Source organism: Pipistrellus kuhlii, unplaced genomic scaffold, assembly GCF_014108245.1.
Source record: "Pipistrellus kuhlii isolate mPipKuh1 unplaced genomic scaffold, mPipKuh1.p scaffold_m20_p_79, whole genome shotgun sequence".
NCBI classification, from domain to species: Eukaryota; Metazoa; Chordata; class Mammalia; order Chiroptera; family Vespertilionidae; genus Pipistrellus; species Pipistrellus kuhlii.
In genome coordinates, this window is record NW_023425583.1 from 394,320 (window position 1) to 415,864 (window position 21,545).

Consider the following 21,545-nt stretch of genomic DNA (forward strand, 5'->3'; position numbering starts at 1 on the left):
AGACCATGAATTGAAAGGCCGAAAGATGAAAAGCTAAGAACGATGGAGCAAAGGGGTAGAAAGTCTAGGCTCCTGATGACATGGCTTCGTAGTTGACCAGCATCAACCACCACTTAATTTACTTTCCTTCTGATTTAGTCAGACATTTTGTGTCTTGCTTCCGTAGGACTCCTAACCTGATATACCTGAAATGATGGCAGAGTGGTCATCCCGCCACTGTGTCTCTGAGATGAGTGATGGATGAGAAAAGGGAGCTGTGTGATCGTGATTCTCCTCACACAAATTCTAAAACACCTGATTTACTAGGTTACTAAATTCTGACGGTTTTTGCTGGGTTGCCTCTTTGTCAAGTATTTGTAATAAAAGTGAAGCAATTAGGTTATGGTTGGCTTTAACAAAAAATTTGGTGGGGACTGATTTAAATAAAGAAAAGTAACCTGGCTTGTGTGGGTCAGTGGTTGAGCGTCAACCTATGAACCAGGAGGTCACATAAGGGGGTGTGCAGGAGGTAGCCAATCAATGAGTCCCTCTCATCATTGAAGTTTCTATCTCTCTCTCTCTCCTCCTTTCCTCTCTGAGATTAATAAAATATATTAAAACAAAACAAAACAAAAAACAAAAAACACACCAAACAAAAAACCCCAAATATTTATTCCCCATAGCTCTGGATGGGTGGGAAGTTCAAGATCAAGATGCTGGTAGGTTGGGTATCTGGTGAGAGCTCACGTCTTGATTCGCAGACGCTGTCTGTCTGCTCGCCGTGTCCTCGCCTGCGAGGCTCTCTGGGGTCCTGGTAAGAACACCAGTCCCACTCAGGAGGGCTCTGATGTCATACCTGACCACTCCGGACACCATGATTAAGTGTGCACACAGAAGTTTGGGGGGAGGGGGCATAAACATTCAGTCTACCCCAAGAACCAATGGAATCACACAGAAGCCACGGGAGGAGACGCTGGGAATGCATTGGAAGAGGTTCATCTCTCTTGGGAAGCGAAAAGGAGTTTGTGATGCTGAAACCAAAGGCCTGGCGTCAGGAGGCTCTTTTAAAGACAGGACGCCCTCCGGGCTTCTCGGTCAGAAGGGCAGCATTCCACTGTGTGAGTGCACGGGGTGAGATGGCAGTTAGATCTTGTCTCTAAGTGGCCAGACCACTTTGGCCGGATTCGGGTCCTGAGCTGTGTAAGTCCTGGGGGTCAATCATCCAGAAGATAAGAATTGTGGAGCAACTTCTCTCCTGAGGCATCTTTATCTGATGCGGCGAAGGCCCTGGTCTCTGTGGGAATTCCAAAGGGCATGGGGACCAGGAAGAACTCACAACACAGCCATTTCTTGAAGGAAAAGGAGCCAGAAGCTTTCTGGTACGGCTGTGCCCGGGGAGACACAGAGGATACGGCATGGGGACAGTAAGTCCACGTGAACCCAGTGACTGTGATCGTATTAGCGATCAGAGCTGCATTTATCCTGACCACCAAGGAAACACCTTCATCGGGAGCATGGAGTTCAAGGCCCGGCTGTTCGTCTCTGAGAGGTGGCACTTCTCACAGCAGCAATGCCAGGGCAGGTTCTTGTCACTGTAGCTGCAGATGTGCGGTCTCCCGAGCGTGGTAAGCAGGGACCTGGCTTCCTCAGGGGTTCTGTTATCTGCTGGAGCCCCACACCGACGGGACGACGATGACGACAGAGGAAGAGTGCCCTGCCCGCTGTGGAGGCAGGTGCTGTGCGGAAAGCCAGCACGTCCAGGGCCTGGAGGAACCTCCCGCCTCCCAGGGAAAGGAGTCCTTGGAGGCGTCTGACTCTTCAGGCAAAACTCCTTCAGACTCTGAGAACCATGTTACCTCCCTTTCTTTTTGTTCCGACTGTGCCTGATTTTGGAGGGGACTCTGTCTAAGGTGTATGTCTAGTGTTCGCAGACATACACGTGTCTGTGCAGTGCCTATTTATACAACAGGCACCCGTACAACGGTGACTTCTCATCTCGTGTAGATCTCTCACTGGGCTGTAAACCACCTCTCCTCAGCCCCGGAGCCATCCCTGCAGCCAGGCCCGGCCTCGTGGCTGGCGGCTCAGTCAGCCTGCGTTTATGCGATTGGTAACAACCCTGGCTGGCTTCCTGCGTTTGCACTTTGTCTCCTGTTTGCCTGAGCACCTCCTCCTCTGTCCTTTAAGATGCAAAAGCGCTACAGAGGGAGACAGCGGCGAATGCGAGCCGAGGACTGGCATCGTCCGTGAAGCGACTGCTGTACAGTTCTGGGGGTGAATCACCTTTACTAAATAAAGTTTTTATTCCAGTGAAGCTTTGCTAATGTGAAGTGTTAAGCATTTTGCACTGAAGCATTCATATAATTTTTAAAAGTCTACAAAGTGCTTTGGCTAAAAAAAAAAAATAAAAAATTGTGGGGTGGGGGGACTTGGCTTAGCATTAAAATATGTAAGGCAAAACCAGAGAGAATTACAAAGGGAATTAGAGGAATCCATTGTCACAATTGGGGACTTCAGCACCCCTTTATCAGGATGAACAGACCCGGGAGGCAAAGAGCCAGCAAGGATGTAGTTGAGCTCAAGACCATCATAAACCAGCTTGGCTGGCATGGCTCAGGGGTTGAGCATCGACCTATGAACTGGGAGGTCATGGCTTAATTCCCGGTCAAGGGCACAGGCCTGAGTGCTGGACTCGATCCCCAGTGTGGGGCGTGCAGGAGGCAGCTGATCAATGATTCTCATCATTGATGTTTCTCTCTCCCTCTCCCTTCCTCTGAGATAAATAAAATCATATTAAAAACATGAAAGTATAAACTCAAACACTATTGAATCTGACGGGAGCGTGGGGGGTCTTTGCTGGGACGGAGCTGCCTGGGTGTCCACTCCTCGCACACCTGGGCCAGGCCTCGTCCTCTTCTCTGGTCGATGGCTGCTCTGAAATAGCATCTCACACCCCCGAGCCCAGGGTTACCACCCGCGAGGCCCGGTGAAGCCCAGGGCCACAGCTCTGCCTCCTTGGGGTGGGCCCAGGCCCCGGAGAAAGCTGAGACGGGCTCTCTGGCCCCGGAGGGGTTTGCCTGGGATAGGAGCTGGGACTGGACTCAGGTTTCCAAGGAGACTGTCTTGGGAGGGAGAGAAACACTGCGCCTCCTTCCTCTCCTTAAACAGAGACCATCACTTCCTTATCACTCAGCTCTGGAGGCCCAGCTGCTGGCTGGGACCTGGAACCAGCCCTCCGGCAGCAAGGAGCCTGGAAAGGACGGGAGCACCCCCTGGAGGTGGGAGTGAGAACAGCCCCGCATGGAACGCCCTGGCTGTGCCGGGCACTGGGATGAAACCGCAATGGTGTGAAGTCACTGGGCAACAGAAGCCAGCCGGCTTCCCCCACCCTGTGCTGGGCTGGGGCTGCTGGGCGGGAGCTAGTGTGAGCCGAGGCTGTGGCTTCGGGGAGGCTGCAGCACCCTGGGCGCTGTGCTTGTGTGGTGTCTGGGCCGTGGAAGAGGCTCTGGCGGGGTGGGCAGGGCAGGCGGGCAGGCGGGCGGATGGAGGAGACTCCACGTTTGCCGTGTGGTCGGGCCATGGAGGCGGGAGGAGAGCTCCACAGGAGCAGCGGTGGCCGCCTGGCTTCCCTCCTCAGTCTGAGCTGGAGGGGCCTGCCCCGCAGCCTGCCCCGGAGGTGAGCTCAGAACTCGCCCCTCTGCCTCTCTAGCTCATGCTTCACTCTCGTTTTTACAGAAGGGCATCGGAGAACTGGGAAACCACATGCTGAGTGGTTAGAACGTGGCAGCTCCACTCCTTTTACGTAATGGAGGACAGACTCTTTGCTGAAAAGCAATTGAGCTGGTCAAAAAGGTGTTTGTTCTTGGACTCGGCACAAGCAGACTTCGTGTAACTGCACTGCACTGATGCTGGTATCTTGGTCTTTTAAATACATTTTTGTTGATGTCAGAGGAAGAGAGGGAAAGGGAGATAGAAACGATGAAAGAGAATCACTGATTGGCTGCCTCCTGCAGGCCCCCCCCGGGGGATGGAGCCCACTACCCGGGCCTGTGCCCTTGCCTGGAATGGAACCAGGACCCTTCAGTCCAAAAAGCACAGGACCAGTTATTTAAGAAGGAAGCCTGTTCATATTTATTTAAAAAACGGGAATAGCGTTAACGAAGGCGTTTCTGGAACACCCACACACAACAGAGTGCAGGGCCGGGGCTAGGGGACGGCCACCCAGCTGTAGTCCACCCTCCGCAGCTTCCGCAGCTCCTTCTCCGCGCACTTGGACAGCTGCTGCTGGAGGGCCTCGGCCTCGTCCCCCCCGTCCCCCCCGTCCGGGAGCCCGGCCTGCTGGGCCTGCTCAGGGGCAGCGTCTTCCTCCTCCGAACTGTCCCTTTCTCCCTCTTCCTCCATCTCCGCATCCTCAGGCGTTTCTTCAGCACTTTAACAACAGAACAGAAACTGACTATTTGCGAGTAAACGTCTGTAAAAAATAACTCTAAGATACTCGGTAAAGGTATTGTAGAATCACACAAAGTAAATGAAAATCTTGTGTGCAGTTTAGAAATTATAGGCTATTATACAAGAGCAGGTGAACTTACAAAAGGTGTAATTTTGGATTACATACGGAATCCTTAAAACCTACACTAAAGATCTCTTTTCTAACACTTGTCAATTGTCAATGTGTTTTACCTACTGACCTCAGAACCCCGTGTCATGTGGAGTCTATAAAGCAGACATCCAGGGAAGGACGGTCTAACACGGGTCCCCACAGCAGACCCCACCCCCGCAGCACCTACCTCGGGGCCTCGGTGGCCAGCAGCAGGGAGTTGATGAACAGGGAGCACAGGAAGGCAGCCGAGGGCAGCACGTGGGCGGGCGTGTGCAGCAGCTGCGGGAAACGGAAACCAGGGTTCACCTAGAGTCGCCGCCAAACCACCCACCCACCCACCCACCCTCCCGCCGCAGGTTCCCCAGAGCGAGACTGCTGCTCCCTCCCACCTCACGCAGACAGCGCCCCCCGAGTCTGCGTCCCCGTCCGTGCGCTGCGGGGTCTGTACCTCGCTGCCCAGCGGAGGGGTTACGGGCCGCTGGTAGGGCCTGCACGCGTCTGCCCAGGGCTGAGCCACCGGCGCCGCTCACCTCGCTGACGGCGGGGACGCCCTCCGTGGTGGGCAGCTGCACCCGCTCGCCGTCCGCGGCGCCGTCCGCCTGCTCGCCCCGCTGCTGCCGGTGCCGGCCCAGGAGGAAGTAGAATGGGGTGGCGGGCAGGCTCTCCTCTGCCAGCAGCTGGAGGAAGACAGGGCCGTCACTTCCCGACGGCCAGGGGGCAGCGAAGCCCTCGGAACGCCCTGCTGTCTCCTGTGTCACTGGCAGAGCAGCCAGCCCAGCAGCCACTTATGCTGAGGAAGGCGACTGGGGCGCGGAGATGGCAGAGCCAACCGCTTCTCACTGCCGCCCCGTCCCCGACGCCCGTGAGGGCGGCCCCGGCGCAGGCTGAGGGCGGGGCTGGCGGGCCCGGGAAGGAGGGCTCTAGGCCAGCAGTCGACACAGGGGGCCGTGGCCTGTGGTGTGCGTGAGGTCCGGGAGGCTGGCCACCGCGGCTGTGCGCTGCCCGTAGGCTCGCACCACAGACACGGCCTCCAACGGGCAGACCCTGACGGAACGGGCCAGGTGAGAGAACCGGAAAGGGCCCTCGGAGGGTAAACAAGGCCGTCTCCAGAGAACAGAGGAATGAAGAAAATCTGCGCGCCAGCCTAGCAGGAGTCCCAGAAAAAGAGCAGAGGTGAAGGAAGGAGGCCCTGATTCTCCCCCAGCTGTCTGGTCACAGCGTCGGAGGCCCCACGTTCCGGGGGAAAACCCTTTCCTGAAGGCTGACTGGCACCCCCTTCAGCACGGCCAGCAGTACCCGTCCTCCCTCATGGTCTCCGCACTTGGAACAGTGCCTGTGAGCTTCGTTCACCTGTGTCTAACGCCTGCAGCTGCCTGCTCCCCCCAGCCCCAAGGCTGACACTCTCCAATGGCTAGCCCCAGGAGGACTAGGTCGCTGAAACTGATCCATGAGCACGTGTGCTGGCCTTCCGGTGACGGTGGGAACTCGGGCACATGGGAACAGACCGCAGAGTGCTGAGAGCATGGCCTTCCGCTCAGCGAGGTGTGTGTGTGTGTGTGTGTGGTGTGTGTGTGTGTGGTGTGTGTGTGTGTGTGGTGTGTGTGTGTGGTGTGTGTGTGGGGGGGTGTGTGTGTGAGGTGTGTGTGTGGGGGTGGGGGTGGGTGTGGAAAAGAGCGACAGCTTCCGCTTCAACAGCTGTCACAGGTGACCCTGCATCTCAAAACCCAGTCAGCAACACACACGTGTTCCTCAGACACTTGTGGACGGAAGGCCGACCCTGACATGTCTCAGGGACTGCGCGCCTCTTTGCGCCATGAGCACGGAACACGGGCTCACACAGCAAACCGCACGCTCAGAGCAGCGCCTTCAGGAGGCTCAGGGAGCACGGACTAGTTCCCGGTCGGGCCAGGCGAGGCGTGCAGGACCCACGCAGTCTGCCGGGAGCAGCACACGTACCTGCTTGCTCGTTGGCGTGAGCTTCTCCTCGGGAGACTTGGAGCTGAAGGTCAGCAAACTCTGCAAGAGAAAACGGGCGCCGTCAGAGAGGACTGCGGAGGCCAGGAAGCGACGTGACTGAGAAAGGGAGCCAGCCTCTCGTCTGACCCGGGAGCATCCAGCTCCGCCTGAGGGCGCGCAGAGTCGGGCGGACACAGAGCACACGGACAACTTCCTGTGGGAGCCTCCCTCCCCAAGGCCCCGCTCCCGTCCTGTCCTGGCCACCATCCTCCCGCGGCCCAGCGGCGCAGTCCCCAACCCAGAGGCCTCCGGGAGGGCGCGCACCTGCGACGCCGTCAGGAAGTAGAACTGGGACCTGTTCAGCCACTGCAGCGCCTCGGAGGCGAGCGCCTCGGGCACGTCTCGAGGCACAAACACGCCCCACCGGACCTCCTCGCTGCAGATGCTCCTCTGGACGTACAGCGGCCGCGGCTCACTCGGCTTGAACACGAACACTGGAGGAAGACGGACAGACCGCACACTTTGCAAAGGCAGCTCTGGCCTCAGGCTGGGGCACCCTCCGGACGCCTGTGTGTCCGGGAAGAGCGAGGCCACGGGTGAGCAGGAGGAAGGACCCGCCCCGGAGCCCAGAGCCCAGCTGGGGACAGACAGAGCCCAGCGCGGCTGCTGCAGGAGCAGGGTGTGCGGGGAGCGGGCTGCAGGACGCCCAGGAGACACACGTGCCCAGCACTCAGTGCGGGAACAGGGACTGGAGGGCGGGCAGTGCTGCGGGCTCCGAGGCTTCACACCTCTCACTGGCGGGCAAGTGTGACCCCACTTCCACCGCAGCCGTTAGAGAACTGTCACAGACCCCACGTGCCAGCGTGGTCTGCACTCACAGTCCGAGCCCCCCGAGGACCGAGCGACGGCGGCCACGTGCTCCGAGCGCGGGTCCGGCTCCATCACGCTGACGCCCAGCTTTGTGCTCCATTCCACTGGGGAAAGGAGAGCGGTCACTGCTGCTGGCCCGAGTGCGCCCACGCCCGCCACCTGGTCTCCGCCCGGACTGGAGGGGACCGGCACACAGGGACAGCTGGGGAAGCTGCCGAGGGCAGGCAGGACAACCCTCCTTCCACACCACGCGAGGCTCCCCTCCCTGCAGCCTGTCAGAGCGGCCCCTTTAGAAGACGACGCTGCAACCCAGAAGCCCGTCCTTGCTTTGAGTGGCTGGAAGACGCCTTACGTGCACAGCTCAGCAGGTTCCAGCAGCACAGGGTCCCGCTCTCGGTGGCTCCCAGCAGGTACTTGGAGCACGTCAGCCTCCCAAAGCAGAGGTGCCTGCGGACCAGGAGCAGTCAGCCCGCCGGGCCCAGCTGCGGCCCCCAGCCCGCCCGCCCCCCGCCCGCCCGGCCGTCCAGAGGCCCCGCCTTTCTCCGGTCACCGTGCAGAGAGGGACGAGGCGGCACCAGAGGAAGCTTCCTTGGGAAACAGGTTTGAGGACAGTTCCTTCTCTACTATACTTTGTGGTGTAGTCACACACACTCTCTCACACACACACACACACACACACACACACACTCTCTCTCTCTCACACACACACACACACACACACACACTCTCTCACACACACACCTCACACACACACACACTCTCACACACACACACACACTCACACACACACACACTCTCTCTCTCACACTCACACACACACACACACACACACACACACACACACACACACACACAGTGTATGTGAAACATACAGACATTTACTAACGGCCCCTTTCTGTGCTCGTTCACCCGAGGAGGAGTTTGCACTGTGAACCCACTAAGTGAATTCAGAGTCAGACGCTTTGGGAGCGGGAGCCGTGTCCTCGCCGTCTGCCACTGTCCCCAGCGCTGGCCCCTGAAGGGGGGGACCCCAAGGCTCAGGCACAGCTGGTCACGAGGCAGCACATGACGCGTGTGGTGAGAGAGAACCCGCAGGCCCGGAACCAGGTGTCCCTCCTGGTGCCAGAAACGGCGGCTCCAGCCCCGGGCTCACCCACAGAGGGCTGGGCTTCCCGCCCCACTCAGCTGCGGCCCCCGGCCCCCGGCCGCCCCAGAGAGGAGTCTGTTACCCCAGAGGAGCGCACGCACAGACATCGTGCACCCACCGCACGCGCCCAGCCCGCTGACAGAACGTGCACCGGAGCTCCCAGGTGTCCGACTCCCAGATGGTGACCGTCTCCTCGAAGCTGACGGCCAGCAGCGAGCCGTCTTCCGAGAAGCAGCAGTTGGTGGCCTGGTACTTGTGGTAACTGCCCACGAAATCGCAGGTCCAGCCCTCAGCCTTCCCTGCAGAGACACGGACACACTTGAGAGACGGCACCACAGCGAGATAATGTGTGGGAAGTCACCCAACAGGCAGAACCCTGCTCCCTGGTGAGGAGGCTGCTGGCTCGGGCTGAGCTGCAGCTCATGCTCGGCCCAGAGACCTCGGCCGCCCCCTGGTGGGGCCGCGGGCGGCTGCACGCCGAGCCCTTTCGGCCCCCTTGCAAAGGGAGCAGTCCAGCATCACCGAAAGGCCCGTCAGTGTGGTCTCATGCTGAGTCAGCAGCACAGGAGCTGACCCATCGCTCTCGGGCTGCTCGGGAGCACTCACTGTAGATGTCCGAGTCGTCGGCTAAGACCCACACTTTGAAGCGGCCGTCCCTGCTGGCCGTGACCAGCGTGGGGACGTCGGACTTGTCGGCGCTGCGGAAGCACAGGGCGGTGACGCGGTCCTCGTGGGGCGCGCTGACCTTGGTGTTGAGAAGAAACCTGGAAGGAAGGGAGGAGACGCCGCGTGTCACCCTAACACCAGGACGGGGTGCGCCGTCGTCGGAGTGCTCACACAATCAGCGCGGCTGCTGTACATCCTGCAACGGCACCTCGGAAGGGCCGGGAATGACAGCCAGCCGCCTGCTCCTGACAGCCCGTCCTGAGCAGCGCCCACACGCAGAGGTGATGGAGCATCGGGGCACCCTAATGGAACGACGTCAGGGTAACGGACATCAAACATGACCCCCGAAAGCTGCCTGCATGGCCCAGGGCCTCCCTGGCTGCTTCTGAGTACAAAGACCCCACCTCCTTCCACCGCCCGTCGGCACTCAGTGCCTGCCCACCGAGCCGCCTGCCCCGCCGGGCTGAGGGCAGATGGACCGTCGGCACTCAGTGCCTGCCCACCGAGCCGCCTGTCCCGCCTGGCTGAGGGCAGATGGACCGGGCCGGCCCTGTGCTCAGTGAAGGACATCCGGCAGCACCGGGTTGTGCTTTGGAAAAAGCTTGGGTTCTGGGAGGGTGACCGGGCTGTTCCCATCCCTGGGGAGATGGACGCCGGGCGTATCCCACACACTCTGGGTGCAAAGCAGGCAGCCTCGCTCTGGCACACAGGAAGTACTTGATAAAGGGCTGGACGGCCCTGGTATGGGAAACTGGTGGGCTCCTTACCCAGTCCACACACGCGCGCGCACACGCACACACGTACCCCACCGCCTACACTGCCATGTTCCCTAAGGGGGAGCCACGAGCTGAGACGTTCAGAGTCTAACCCTGGTTTGCCTGGAGCCAGGCCTGATGTCCGGGGTGTCCTGCCCCATGTGGTCACTCATGCAGTCAGATGACTGATGGCCGGGGACACCTGTGCTGTCTCAGCAGAAAGCGTAACGGCGTTATCAGAAGCACGCCCCTCCGTCACCTAAACCTAACGTTCACCAGAACACAGCATGAAACCCCGAGAGGAAACACACGCTGCCACTGGGCTGCAAAGGGCTCACCCTTGTGTCTTCTTGTTGTACGCCCACAGCTTCATCTGCAGCTCCAGCTCCCCCTCCTTTTCTTGACGCTGCTCTACGGTTGCGAGCCAGGCGCCGAAGCAGCCGAACGCAGCCTTTGTGAGCTCGATCTGGACCAGACCGCAGTCATTGATGTATTCTTGCTGCACAATGTCCAGCTGGTGGTTAAAAAAATCCAACACGCTTATTAACGCAAATACACGCATGTGAGAGCATTCAAGGATAACTGTGAGAAGTGGAACAGACAGACTGCTGAGAGTAGCCCAGCGTTCTATTCCCAGTTGTTCCTTTCACCCCTTCCCGGCGTGTTTACCACACATGCTAGGTGCCTGCTATCTCTGGGACTGCATAGAAATGTGGGAGGGAAAAGACCCGCAAGTTTCCTCTCTCTGAGGCTGACAGGTGAGGAGGGAGAAGGTGCCACAGCTCCCGGACAGACTGTGGGGGACCCGGGGGACAGGGAGAGGCGGCCGCTGGCTGTGCTTCGGGTCCCAGGAGGCCTCCCTCTAGTCTGAGCGGGGAGCTCGACTCAGTGCACCATGGCCGCCCCCCCATAGGCGGAGCCACAGCCTCCCTCCGGGCCCGGGCCCGAGGCAGACGGTGTGCAGCTACTTAAGAGTCTGAAACACGACAAGAGACAGAGCGGCCATGGCCATGGCCAAGGCCACCAGGACCAGCTGCAGACGACCGAGCGCTGCTGAGCGCGTGGTGGCCAGGGCCCCTCGGGGCTGCCAGCTCCCACCAGCTTAAGGCAGCGCTGGGCCAGAAGCTTACGTTGTACAGTTGCTTATCGCTCTGGAGAGAATAGAACTGCAAATGGCCAGGCTTCCCGTTCAAAACCAAAGCTTTCGTTCTCGGATCAACCATCAAGCCCGTCAGGACACTGCTATCTGCAGAGAGAGGGACACAGCGGCTGAAGCCAGACCGCCACCCGCCTCCCCGGACACCGCCGCCCGCCCCGTGCCGCAGTACCTCTCACCAGGCCCTGGATCACCGCGCAGGCCTCCAGGTTCCGGCCAATGACGATGATCTCTGTGGGCACAAAACACTCCCGTGAGCAGCCGAAAGAGCCTTCCTCTGAAGGGCTGCAGGTGGAGGCTCGGGTGCATTAGGAGTGCCCACTGGGGGCAGGAGGCGCTGGCTCCGGGCTCTCCGTCGGGCGTGGGAACAGGCAGACGCCCCCGTTCCTGCCAGAGCAGCCCTCGCCCCGGCCACCTCTTCCGGAAGCGCACGTGCCTACAGCACCAGGCCCCTCAGCCCGCCCTCCACTTCCCACCCGGTTCACTCCACATGGGAAGGTCTGAAACGTGAGCGGCACATGAACACCACACACTGAGCCCCGCTGCGCAGCCTCTGGGAAGAGGGATGGGGCGGGTCTCGGCGGAAAGGGGCCAGAACGGGGACGGACGGAGAGGGACGTGCCCCTAGGCGGAGGCTGCTTGGGGCGGGCTTGGCCTGTGCGCCCTCCTGCAGGTGCGGCGGTGGAGGGTCACCCGGGGCGGCCTCGCCACGGGGCGGACGTACTGTTGTCGGCGTGGGAGGTGCAGAGCAGGTCCCCGGCCGGCGCGACGGCGATGTGCTCGATGGTGGCGCCCAGGCGAGGCAGGAACTCCTTGGTCTTCTCGGCCGCGTCGCGCCACTCCACCAGCACCGACTCGCGGCCGCCGCTCAGCAGGCTGCTGCCTTTTCCCGCGGAGGCGGGCGGTTGGAGGGGAAAGGAAGAGAGTAGACTCAGCGCTTAGTTTTCTGCCATGCTAGAGAAACGACCTCTCTAAACATGCAACGCTCCATGGACGTGCGGTCACCTTGCACAGGGCCGGCTGACCGCTGCGGTTCCAATGGCAGACATGCGCTCCGAAGCGAGCACTGGACTGTCTTAAACATGCACAGTGCGTTCCTAGCTTCTCGTCTCTAGACCAAGGCTTAGGGTCACAACCAGGGCCTGCCTTCCCACGGCATCTGACCGGTTTGCTGCGGACCAGCTCCTCCCGAGAACAGGGAGAACGGAAAGAAACAAGCACCGCAGGCCTGATGGCTGCTCTGGGAAGGAACCTTCCGGTAACAGAGGACATTTCCCCGTTTGTGTCTCCGGCACGTCCTGCATCTACAGGAGCCCCGGAAAGCGGCCCCAGGCCGGTCTCCTGACAGACAGGGCTCCTGACTAAACGTCAGGATCGGGCGGAACCCAGTGGCTCACTGCAGAGGAACGTGAGGTTGTCTTAACACTCGAAACGTAAGTCCATTTAACCAGCCTGCTTACGGAGCGAGGGGAAACCACAGAGCCGAATGGTCACCAGGTGACAGACACACTCGTGAGGCAGGCACTCAGCCACGTGGACTGAAGGCCTTTAATTCCCACCCAGGGCCCCCGAGATCGCCTGCAAACGCGAGCTTCGGGATAAAACACCGAACGTGTCCCTCCTGAAACACTGTTACTGCTTTGATTCAACGTGATCTCATCCTAAGATAAGAAAGACTTCAAACATCAAGATTAAAATACCGGATTCACATGCTCCAAAAGTTCAGGAGCATGTTAACGAAACCACTAAGCGTGCCTCACCCGTTGCTGAGAAAGCCAGGTCCATGACCAGGTCGTGGTGCCAGTGCAGACACGTGTACGTGTATTTCCTTTCATCATCAAAACCCCTCCTGTTGGAGAACCAATATTTTTAATTTCACCAAAGGTGTATATAACATTTCTGCACAAAACAATAAATCATGGTATCAAGCTTATGGGTCCTGATGTCCTAAAAGTATCCTGGACCCATTTTCTGTTTCTAACCAGTCATGTTGATAAACACAGGCCTTCTTGGGGTCCTACCATTCAGCTAGCCCCTTCCTGTCACTCACTCTTTCCTTTTTACTCAAAGGCAGACAACAAAGCTCTCTTCAGTAACGTGACTGCAGCGGAACATCCCCCCTAAAGCAGTGAGCATGCGCACTGAGGTGCATGCACAGCAGCACAGATGGGGGAGCGGGTGTGTGTGTGTGTGTGTGTGTGGCGGAAGGGGGGGTGTGTGTTAAGGGGCAGCGGCCCTGTGCTGCCCCCTCCCGACCGAGGCGGCCGCCCTGCGGACAGCACGCAGCAGCACAGACACCAGCGCCCTCCCGAGCCCTGACCAGAGGCGGATCTTGCCGTCCTTGTGCCCGGTCGCTATGCAGTCTTCCTTCGGGTGACACGCGACACACGTGAAGTTGTTCTTCGCGTGTTTCCTGTTTTCTGACGATGACAAAGTAAACCTGAAAGAAACATTTTCGTGATTATTGAAGTCTCGTGTAAGCAGTTAATTCCTTGTTGAAGCTGAGAGCCGGCATCCGCCCTGCCCTGGCCGAAGGAATGGCAGCGGGACAACGGCAGCAGGCCCTCGCCCTGCTGCACGCGGCCAGCGCTGCCGGGGGACGCTCACCGGGATGTGGCCTTCTTCCGGAAGAAATACACGGACAGGTAGAAGTCCCGCACGGCCGCCACGTAGTCGCCCTGGTTCAGAGAAGACGACACGCCCGAGCAGTCAGCGCTCCGTAGGAGACGCTGCACACAGTCCGTGTGGTAACAGCTTTTCTGCAGACACACACAGTGCAAACGCCAGAACACGGACTGTGCTTTGGACAACTGGCGTTACAAGAGCCGTCACACAGGACATACAGAACGAGATGGTCTGGCAAACCCACCCGCAAACACCCGCTCCAGAGACACAGCCCTCAGCCTCCGACTAGCCCGGTGAGGAAAGGCGCGAGGACGGACGGCAGGGGGGGGTCTGACCTGGCCCCCGAAGGCGACGCACTTGGGCGACGGGCTGATGCAGTCCAGCACCAGGCGGGGCTCCCCGGCCTCGGCGTCCTGGCGCGGGGTGCGGGGCAGCGGCACGGACACGAGCTGGAACACATCTGCACAGGAGCGCGGGCCGGGTCAGAGCGCGCCCCGCCCCTCGAGGCCACGGTGTCAGCCACTGCAGGCCTTCGTGAACTAACGGCTTTCCAGCAGGCGCTCTGCATCTCATGCGTTAGTTCCCTGGAGATTCCTATGTGCAGCCGGTCAGGACCACGGCCCCACTGACAGCTGTTCCAGCACGGGCACCGCCCTCCCCGCCGAGGAGTCGGGGTGCGTGTGAAAAAAGGCAACCAGACACAGGGAGCAGAACCCCCTGGGGACGTATTAACACAGACCCCTAGGCCAGGCCTCGGACCCAGTGACTCTGAATTGTCAGCCAGGGAGCGAGGACCTGAACTTAAGAATCCATGTATTTACACACAAAACAGAACCTAAACAGTGGAGACTGTTATGTTTGAAGCAGTCATTTGAGAAGGCAACTTGATTGTTTTAGAATGTTGCCATTTCCAGAACGTTTTTGGAATATTTTTTAGAGATGACTACACAGGGGAAAACTAAACTTACTTTTTTTTTTTTTAATGTAATATTTTGACAGATAAAATGTTATTCACTAACAGATTTGGCACCAAATGAATTTTAGCTTAAAAAAATTCAGCTAAAATTGTCACTACTCAAAATGTCACAATTTTGAGCAGTCTCAGGTCACTGAAAAGTCCATGCTATACTAACAATTGGCAAATTGGTTCCCCCCTCCCCAACCTCCCAGCAAAAAAACCCCCTGAAAACAAAGCGAAATAAAAATACAGAACCGGGAAGGACTCACTCAGCTAACAAGCCGGGAGCCAATCCAGCCGCTGGCCAGGGACAGCCTCAGAGCTGCCTGCACTGTGAGTTCTGAACACAACAGCCTTTACCACCCGGGCCGCAGGTTCCTGCGTTTGGTAACTGTGCCAAGCAGAGTCCATCAATCACACCGTACCTGGCTTTTCCTTATTTATCGTAACGAAGACAGAATCCTCAGCACGCGCGTGAGTGAAGAGGGCGTGGAGTTTGTGCCCAACTGTGAAAGTCTGAAAGGTAAAAGCCAGGCTGTCAGCCCTCCACCCGCCGGAGCCCCGCCCCAACCCCTGTCCCACGCCGGCAGGGACTTCCGTCCCTTCTGCTCACACCAGAAGAGGGCGTGCACACAGAAGACAACGCGCACTTATCGAGTGGCCTTCCACATCACACAGCCTGCCGCTTCCTTTTCATGGCTGTGTAGCATTCTACCGAACGGACGACCACATTTTAACGGGCATCAAGGTTACTCTTCCTTCTGCCATAAGCAGTGCGCTAAGGGTGACACGCACATGCACTGTTTTCATCAGGAGATGCCTGACGGGGAGACTGCTGGAGCCAGGGCATTCGTGTTCGAAGCATGCTTCTCTACACTCTTCCCACCATCAGGCTTCTTTCAGTCTATAATTTAGCACGACTGGTGGGAAGTGCTGGGACACTTACGTTTACATTTACGTTTCTTTAGTTACCACGAGGGCAGGCACATCTTAGCGTTTACTGCATATCTTTAGTAAATATTATCTTCACTTACTGCTCATTTTTTGTTAAAGTTGGAAGTTTTTACAGTCAGATTTGCTTTGGGGCTATGACTCTGACTTGTTTAGGAATGCCATCTGGCCTTACAGAGGAGTAGTGGGCAGTTAAACTGTCCCGCCATTCCTTTTCACACAGTAAAAATGGAAGACCAGCCCACATACCTTTATCAAAATGCCATCCAGGTAGTCCCACAACTTAATGGTGCCATCAAAGGAACAAGAATACAGCTAAAAGGGTAAACACATTAAAAAACAGGTTAAAAAAACCACAAAACTCCAGTAAGACATCAAGTGAATTAAATGCTAACACAGAAGGCATTTTGCCCACTAATTCACTATTCGTCTTAGAGAAGTGGAGTCATTTATTTGTGTTGTTTTGGCAAAATTCCTATTGTTTGTGCCCATCTCACCACAGCTGTGGAGGCGGCAGACCCATCACTGAAGGAGCCATTAAAACGGGGAAAGGCCAACCTCCGTCGCGGGGGGACTGTCGTCCACAGCCCTCAGGGCCGGCTGCCTCCTGTCCCAATCTGCGCCAGGAAGGCAGTGCTTCCAACCCTCCCGCCAGCCAGTGAGGACCCTGCTCCGCGGAGGCCTGGCCGACAGGCAGTGCTTCCGATCGCCTCTTTGGTAGCTTGGCTGGCACTTAAGCCCTGAATTAAAGCGACAGATCCTTGTTCTTGAATTCGAGAAGCGAGAGCTTTGTGGTGGAGGGAGACGGAGGCCCACAGTCTGTCCTAAAAGGAACCGACTGACCCACTGCCCGAGGGCCCTTCTGGTCCAGATGCCGGCCAGGAGGGGCTTGTGTGTCATCACTAAGAAGCGGTCTCTAAAGGAGCTACAGAACACCCCGGCAGCACTCACAACAGGAGCTCCGGAGACAGGAGTGCAGAGGCCAAGCCGGTTCGAGAAACACCGAGACCCAGCTGCCCCTTGGATGTGCTAGTCACCAGGCGTGAGAGGAACGAGAAGACTAGTCAAGCTCACTGGGTGCCAGACCCTGAGTGTCCGGCTCGGGCCTCCACGAGCCTCACTCAGCACAGCTACCGGCCTGAGTGACAGTGACCGACAACATACCACAGGCTGCGCAGCGTGCGCTGAGACCCTAGGTTAATGACCAGTAAATTGCACATTCTTGGGTGTTGGGAACAAAAAAGTTAAAAAAAAAAAAAAGTGACAATATCTTGAATCAGAAATTCAGCCTCGTTCTCTCCCTGCTCATAACCCGGACAGACTCCCAGCCAATGCAATGCCAATGTTCCTGCAGCAATCAGCCAACGTGACAGACACAGGCTGGGGCGGGGCACCTGGAGGTGGTTGTTGGGGTTGAGCTGGATGCCGGTCACCAGGTCCCGATGGCCCTGCAGCACGTGCACGCACTCCTCCGTGGCTGTGCTGTACACCTTGACGAAGTCCCCCGACACACACAGCAGGTACCTGCAGCGAGCGAGAGAGAGAGAGAGAGAGAGAGAGAGAGAGAGAGAGAGAGAGACGCCCTTTGGTGTCCAAGTCCCTTCCAAGCCGCGGTTTCCGGCAGAGGCTGCTGGACTGCTGGCTGTTTCACAGCACAGACCACAGGCCGCGGGCAGTGTGTTCACCTCGTGTTGGAAGCACCACCTCCCTTACCTGCCTCAGACCTGCGGGGCAGAGGTATTGTGTTTCCCAATGTCCAGTCCAGTTTGTGGAGCAGAACTTGCCTGAACCTCAGAGGCTGATAAATTAACTGGGTGAAATGAACCAGTAAATAATCATCATAAAATAACAAGAGCGACTGTTCTAATGCCGGCCGGTCACTATGTTGTGTTCTGAGCCTCTGATTCTTCTGAGCACTGTGGCCAGGTGGCAGTCACAGCGGGCTGGGAGCACTGTCTACAGACCAGGCAACAGGAGCGCCGAGCTCCGGGCAGCCTCCCAGCGATGTCCTCCTCTCCCTGCCCACGCCCCCTCCAGCCTGGACACTCAGGGACGGCCTGCGTCCCCAGGTGCGCCTTCACTGTGCCTTCAAACTCACACCGGCTCATCGTGTGCATGCGCCCGGAGCACGCCTTAATAACACCAAACTAAACCATCCACTGCCCTCCCCCGCCTCAGCACGCGATCCAAACTCCTGAGGCCCAGGTGGTTTGACCCCATCTGGAACCCTTTCCCTGGACCTGTCAGCGGTTCCCAACCCAACAGCCTCTCCCTCATAGGACACGGAGCCCTGGGCCAGCAGGCAGGCCCCTGGGCCCGAGGTCAGCAAACTCATTAGTCAACAGGCGGCAAACCACGGCTTTTGAGCTGCCGTTTGCCGGCCACTGCCCTGGGTGTTCCCTGCAGATGGTGGGTCCGGTCTGCCTAGAACACTCCCCGCGACCGCACTGATGCTTCCCCAGAGGAGCTTTCCTCGCTGGGACCCTCGGCAACAACAGCGGCTGGACCACCTGCAGCCCCCGAAGGAACGATGGACCCTCTAACCTCTGGCGGCCCCCGAAGGAACTATCTGACCCTCTAACCTCCTGCGGCCCCCGAAGGAACTATCTGACCCTCTAACCTGCAGCCCCCGAAGGAACTATCTGATCCTCTAACCTCCTGCAGCCCCCGAAGGAACTATCTGATCCTCTAACCTGCGGCCCCCGAAGGAACTATCTGACCCTCTAACCTGCGGCCCCCGAAGGAACTATCTGACCCTCTAACCTGCGGCCCCCGAAGGAACTATCTGACCCTCTAACCTGCGGCCCCCGAAGGAACTATCTGACCCTCTAACCTGCGGCCCCCGAAGGAACTATCTGACCCTCTAACCTGCGGCCCCCGAAGGAACTATCTGACCCTCTAACCTGCGGCCCCGAAGGAACTATCTGACCCTCTAACCTGCGGCCCCCGAAGGAACTATCTGACCCTCTAACCTGCGGCCCCCGAAGGAACTATCTGACCCTCTAACCTGCGGCCCCCGAAGGAACTATCTGACCCTCTAACCTGCAGCCCCCGAAGGAACGATGGACCCCCTAACCTCCTGCGGCCCCCGAAGGAACTATCTGACCCTCTAACCTGCGGCCCCCGAAGGAACTATCTGATCCTCTAACCTCCGGCAGCCCCCGAAGGAACTATCTGATCCTCTAACCTGCAGCCCCCGAAGGAACTATCTGACCCCCTAACCTGCAGCCCCCGAAGGAACTATCTGACCCTCTAACCTGCGGCCCCTGAAGGAACTATCTGACCCTCTAACCTGCGGCCCCCGAAGGAACTATCTGACCCTCTAACCTGCGGCCCCCGAAGGAACTATCTGACCCTCTAACCTGCGGCCCCCGAAGGCACTATCTGACCCTCTAACCTGCGGCCCCCGAAGGAACTATCTGATCCTCTAACCTCCGGCAGCCCCCGAAGGAACTATCTGATCCTCTAACCTGCAGCCCCCGAAGGAACTATCTGACCCCCTAACCTGCAGCCCCCGAAGGAACTATCTGACCCTCTAACCTGCGGCCCCTGAAGGAACTATCTGACCCTCTAACCTGCGGCCCCCGAAGGAACTATCTGACCCTCTAACCTGCGGCCCCCGAAGGAACTATCTGACCCTCTAACCTCCTGCGGCCCCCGGAGGAACTATCTGACCCTCTAACCTGCAGCCCCCGAAGGAACGATGGACCCTCTAACCTGCAGCCCCCGAAGGAACTATCTGACCCTCTAACCTGCAGCCCCCGAAGGAACTATCTGACCCTCTAACCTCCTGCGGCCCCCGAAGGAACTATCTGACCCCCTAACCTGCAGCCCCCGAAGGAACTATCTGACCCTCTAACCTCCTGCGGCCCCCGAAGGAACTATCTGACCCTCTAACCTGCAGCCCCCGAAGGAACTATCTGACCCTCTAACCTGCAGCCCCCGAAGGAACTATCTGACCCTCTAACCTCCTGCGGCCCCCGAAGGAACTATCTGACCCCCTAACCTGCGGCCCCCGAAGGCACTATCTGACCCTCTAACCTGCAGCCCCCGAAGGAACTATCTGATCCTCTAATTCTGATCCTCTAACCTCCGGCAGCCCCCGAAGGCACCCCACGCTCTGCCTGCTCCGCGCAGTTGCCCTTCGGCTGCTGCCTGGCTGCTGGGCGCAGGGGCCTCTCCACAGGCCTCCCTCCCCCCTCCGGGCCAGCGCGGTCCTGTGCCGCCTGGGAAGGCGGTCAGGCCCCGGCCCGCACCCCCAGGGCATGGGACAGACCCAGGGGGGCACAGTGAGCGGGCTTACTATAAATAACGGGCAGGGAACCGCAGAAAAGGCGCTTTATGGAGGCAAACAGGCGGGTTTGAAGCCAGATTCCCTGTCCTGTCTTGGCGTTACCCCGAGGCTCCACGAAGTCAGAGCAGGCGAAGGCACTCACCACAGGGCACACTCCACACCTAAGCCCCAGACACGTGTGAGCACCACCCCCGTGCTGCCCCGGGGGCTCCGCCCCTTGAGGGTGACCGGGAGGAGCAGGGGTGCTCTTCCCCAGGGGCCCGAGGGCTGTGACTGAGGCCGGGCAGGGGGGCCGAGGGGTGGGGCTGGGGGACCGAGGAGCGGGGATGGGGGACCGATGAGGGGCCGGGATGGGGACCGAGGGGCCAGGATAGGGGCCAGAGGGGCCGGGAAGGGGACGGAGGGGCCGGGCAGGGGGGGCCGAGGGGTGGGGATGGGGGACCGATGAGGGTTCAGGATGGGGGGCCGAGGAGGGTTCGGGATGGGGTCCGAGGGGCCGGGACAGAAAAGGGAGAGGAGGCGGGGAAACCACTCCGTGGCACCCGCAGGGCAGGGCCCAGGGGATGTGGGAGCCCCGAGGGGAGCGGGTGCCCGCAGGGCGGTGGGCCGAGCCCGGGCCGGGGTGAAGGCTGGGAGCCCGCGGCGGCCTCGCGGTCGCTAAGACTCGGGCGCAGGTCCCCGCCGGGCCCGGGCTCCGAACCCGCCTCCCCCGCGGCCGGAAGGCGCTTCCCCCAAAGCGGAGGCCGTGTCCGCGGCGGGAGCGGGAGACCGCCCGCCCGGGGGTCCCGCCCCGCACTCGGGCCGCCCGCGCCCTCTCCGGCGCGGGGCCGGGCCCTCCTGTCACCGCCCGCCCTCCGCCCCGTCCGGCCCGGGCCCCGGCGCCCGGCCCGCGCGGCGCCAGCCGTACCTGGAGTCCGCGGAGAACACCGCCCGCCGCAGGCTCAGCTCGCTGCCGCCGCAGCGCACCACGCGGGCCGCCGCCGCCTCCATCTTCGCGCGGCGCGGAGCTCCCGGCGCCCGCCCGCCCCGCCCCCGACTTCCTCTCGGGCCGCCGTGCGGGGCTCCTCTAGGACCGCGTCTCGATGGTCGGGCGGAGCCCTGCCGAACCCTCTCTTCCGCCACCACCTTCGCGCAGGCGCAGGAGCTCCGGCGGCGGCCCCGTCCCCGCTTCCTTTCCGGGCGCGGGCGGTGCGCGCACGCGCACAGGCGCCGCGCGGGGCTCCTCTAGGCCGGCGTCTCTATGGCAGCCCGCCGCGCCCGCGCCGCCATCTTTCATGTGGCCACGGCCGGTGGGAACTCAGACAGCCGTTTCTATTGGGGACCATTGGACTCGTTTCTTTAAATATTTATTTATTTATTTGTTTATCTACTTATTCATCCATTTATTTACTCATTCATTCATTCATTCACTCATTTATAATTCATTCATTTATAATGCATTTATAAAAACCTTTAAAATTATGATTTTTATTTTTAAATATATATATTTTTTATTGTTTTTTGTACAGAGAGGAAGGGAGAGAGATAGAGTCAGAAACATCAATGAGAGAGAGTCATCGATCAGCTGCCTCTTGCAAACCCCCTACTG

The 21,545-nt window shown here is 59.1% G+C and overlaps 1 protein-coding gene across 2 annotated transcripts; it reads right to left on the bottom strand.

The window, feature by feature from the left end:
* Window positions 1-4,086: 4,086 nt before the first annotated feature.
* Window positions 4,087-21,008, bottom strand: WDR75 (WD repeat domain 75). 2 transcript variants are annotated; one of them, XM_036423199.2, is made up of 21 exons: window positions 20,865-21,007; window positions 17,058-17,187; window positions 15,913-15,978; window positions 15,138-15,228; window positions 14,090-14,214; window positions 13,737-13,807; window positions 13,450-13,569; window positions 12,890-12,978; window positions 11,854-12,012; window positions 11,302-11,361; window positions 11,104-11,219; window positions 10,312-10,487; window positions 9,159-9,316; window positions 8,671-8,851; window positions 7,758-7,852; window positions 7,414-7,509; window positions 6,860-7,029; window positions 6,536-6,595; window positions 5,110-5,256; window positions 4,767-4,858; window positions 4,087-4,408 (listed from the first exon to the last, which is right to left on the bottom strand). In XM_036423199.2, the coding sequence occupies exons 1-21, from the start codon at window positions 20,945-20,947 to the stop codon at window positions 4,186-4,188; spliced, it is 2,508 nt and encodes an 835-aa protein (XP_036279092.1). In that variant the 5' UTR covers window positions 20,948-21,007; the 3' UTR covers window positions 4,087-4,185. The 2 variants fall into 2 exon arrangements, with proteins under 2 accessions (XP_036279092.1, XP_045432196.1); XM_045576240.1 differs by having other exon boundaries at window positions 4,370-4,408; window positions 5,028-5,256; window positions 20,865-21,008.
* Between the last annotated feature and the right edge of the window lie 537 nt (window positions 21,009-21,545).

Excerpts from the sequence above, each read along its gene's own strand:
- WDR75 (XM_036423199.2), bottom strand. The coding sequence starts at position 20,947 with ATGGAGGCGGCGGCGGCCCGCGTGGTGCGCTGCGGCGGCAGCGAGCTG. Across the intron at positions 13,808-14,089 it reads GCGTCGCCTTCGGGGGCCAG|GGCGACTACGTGGCGGCCGT; the intron begins GTCAGACCCCCC and ends TCTCTGAACCAG. Across the intron at positions 13,570-13,736 it reads CGGAAGAAGGCCACATCCCG|GTTTACTTTGTCATCGTCAG; the intron begins GTGAGCGTCCCC and ends TGTTTCTTTCAG.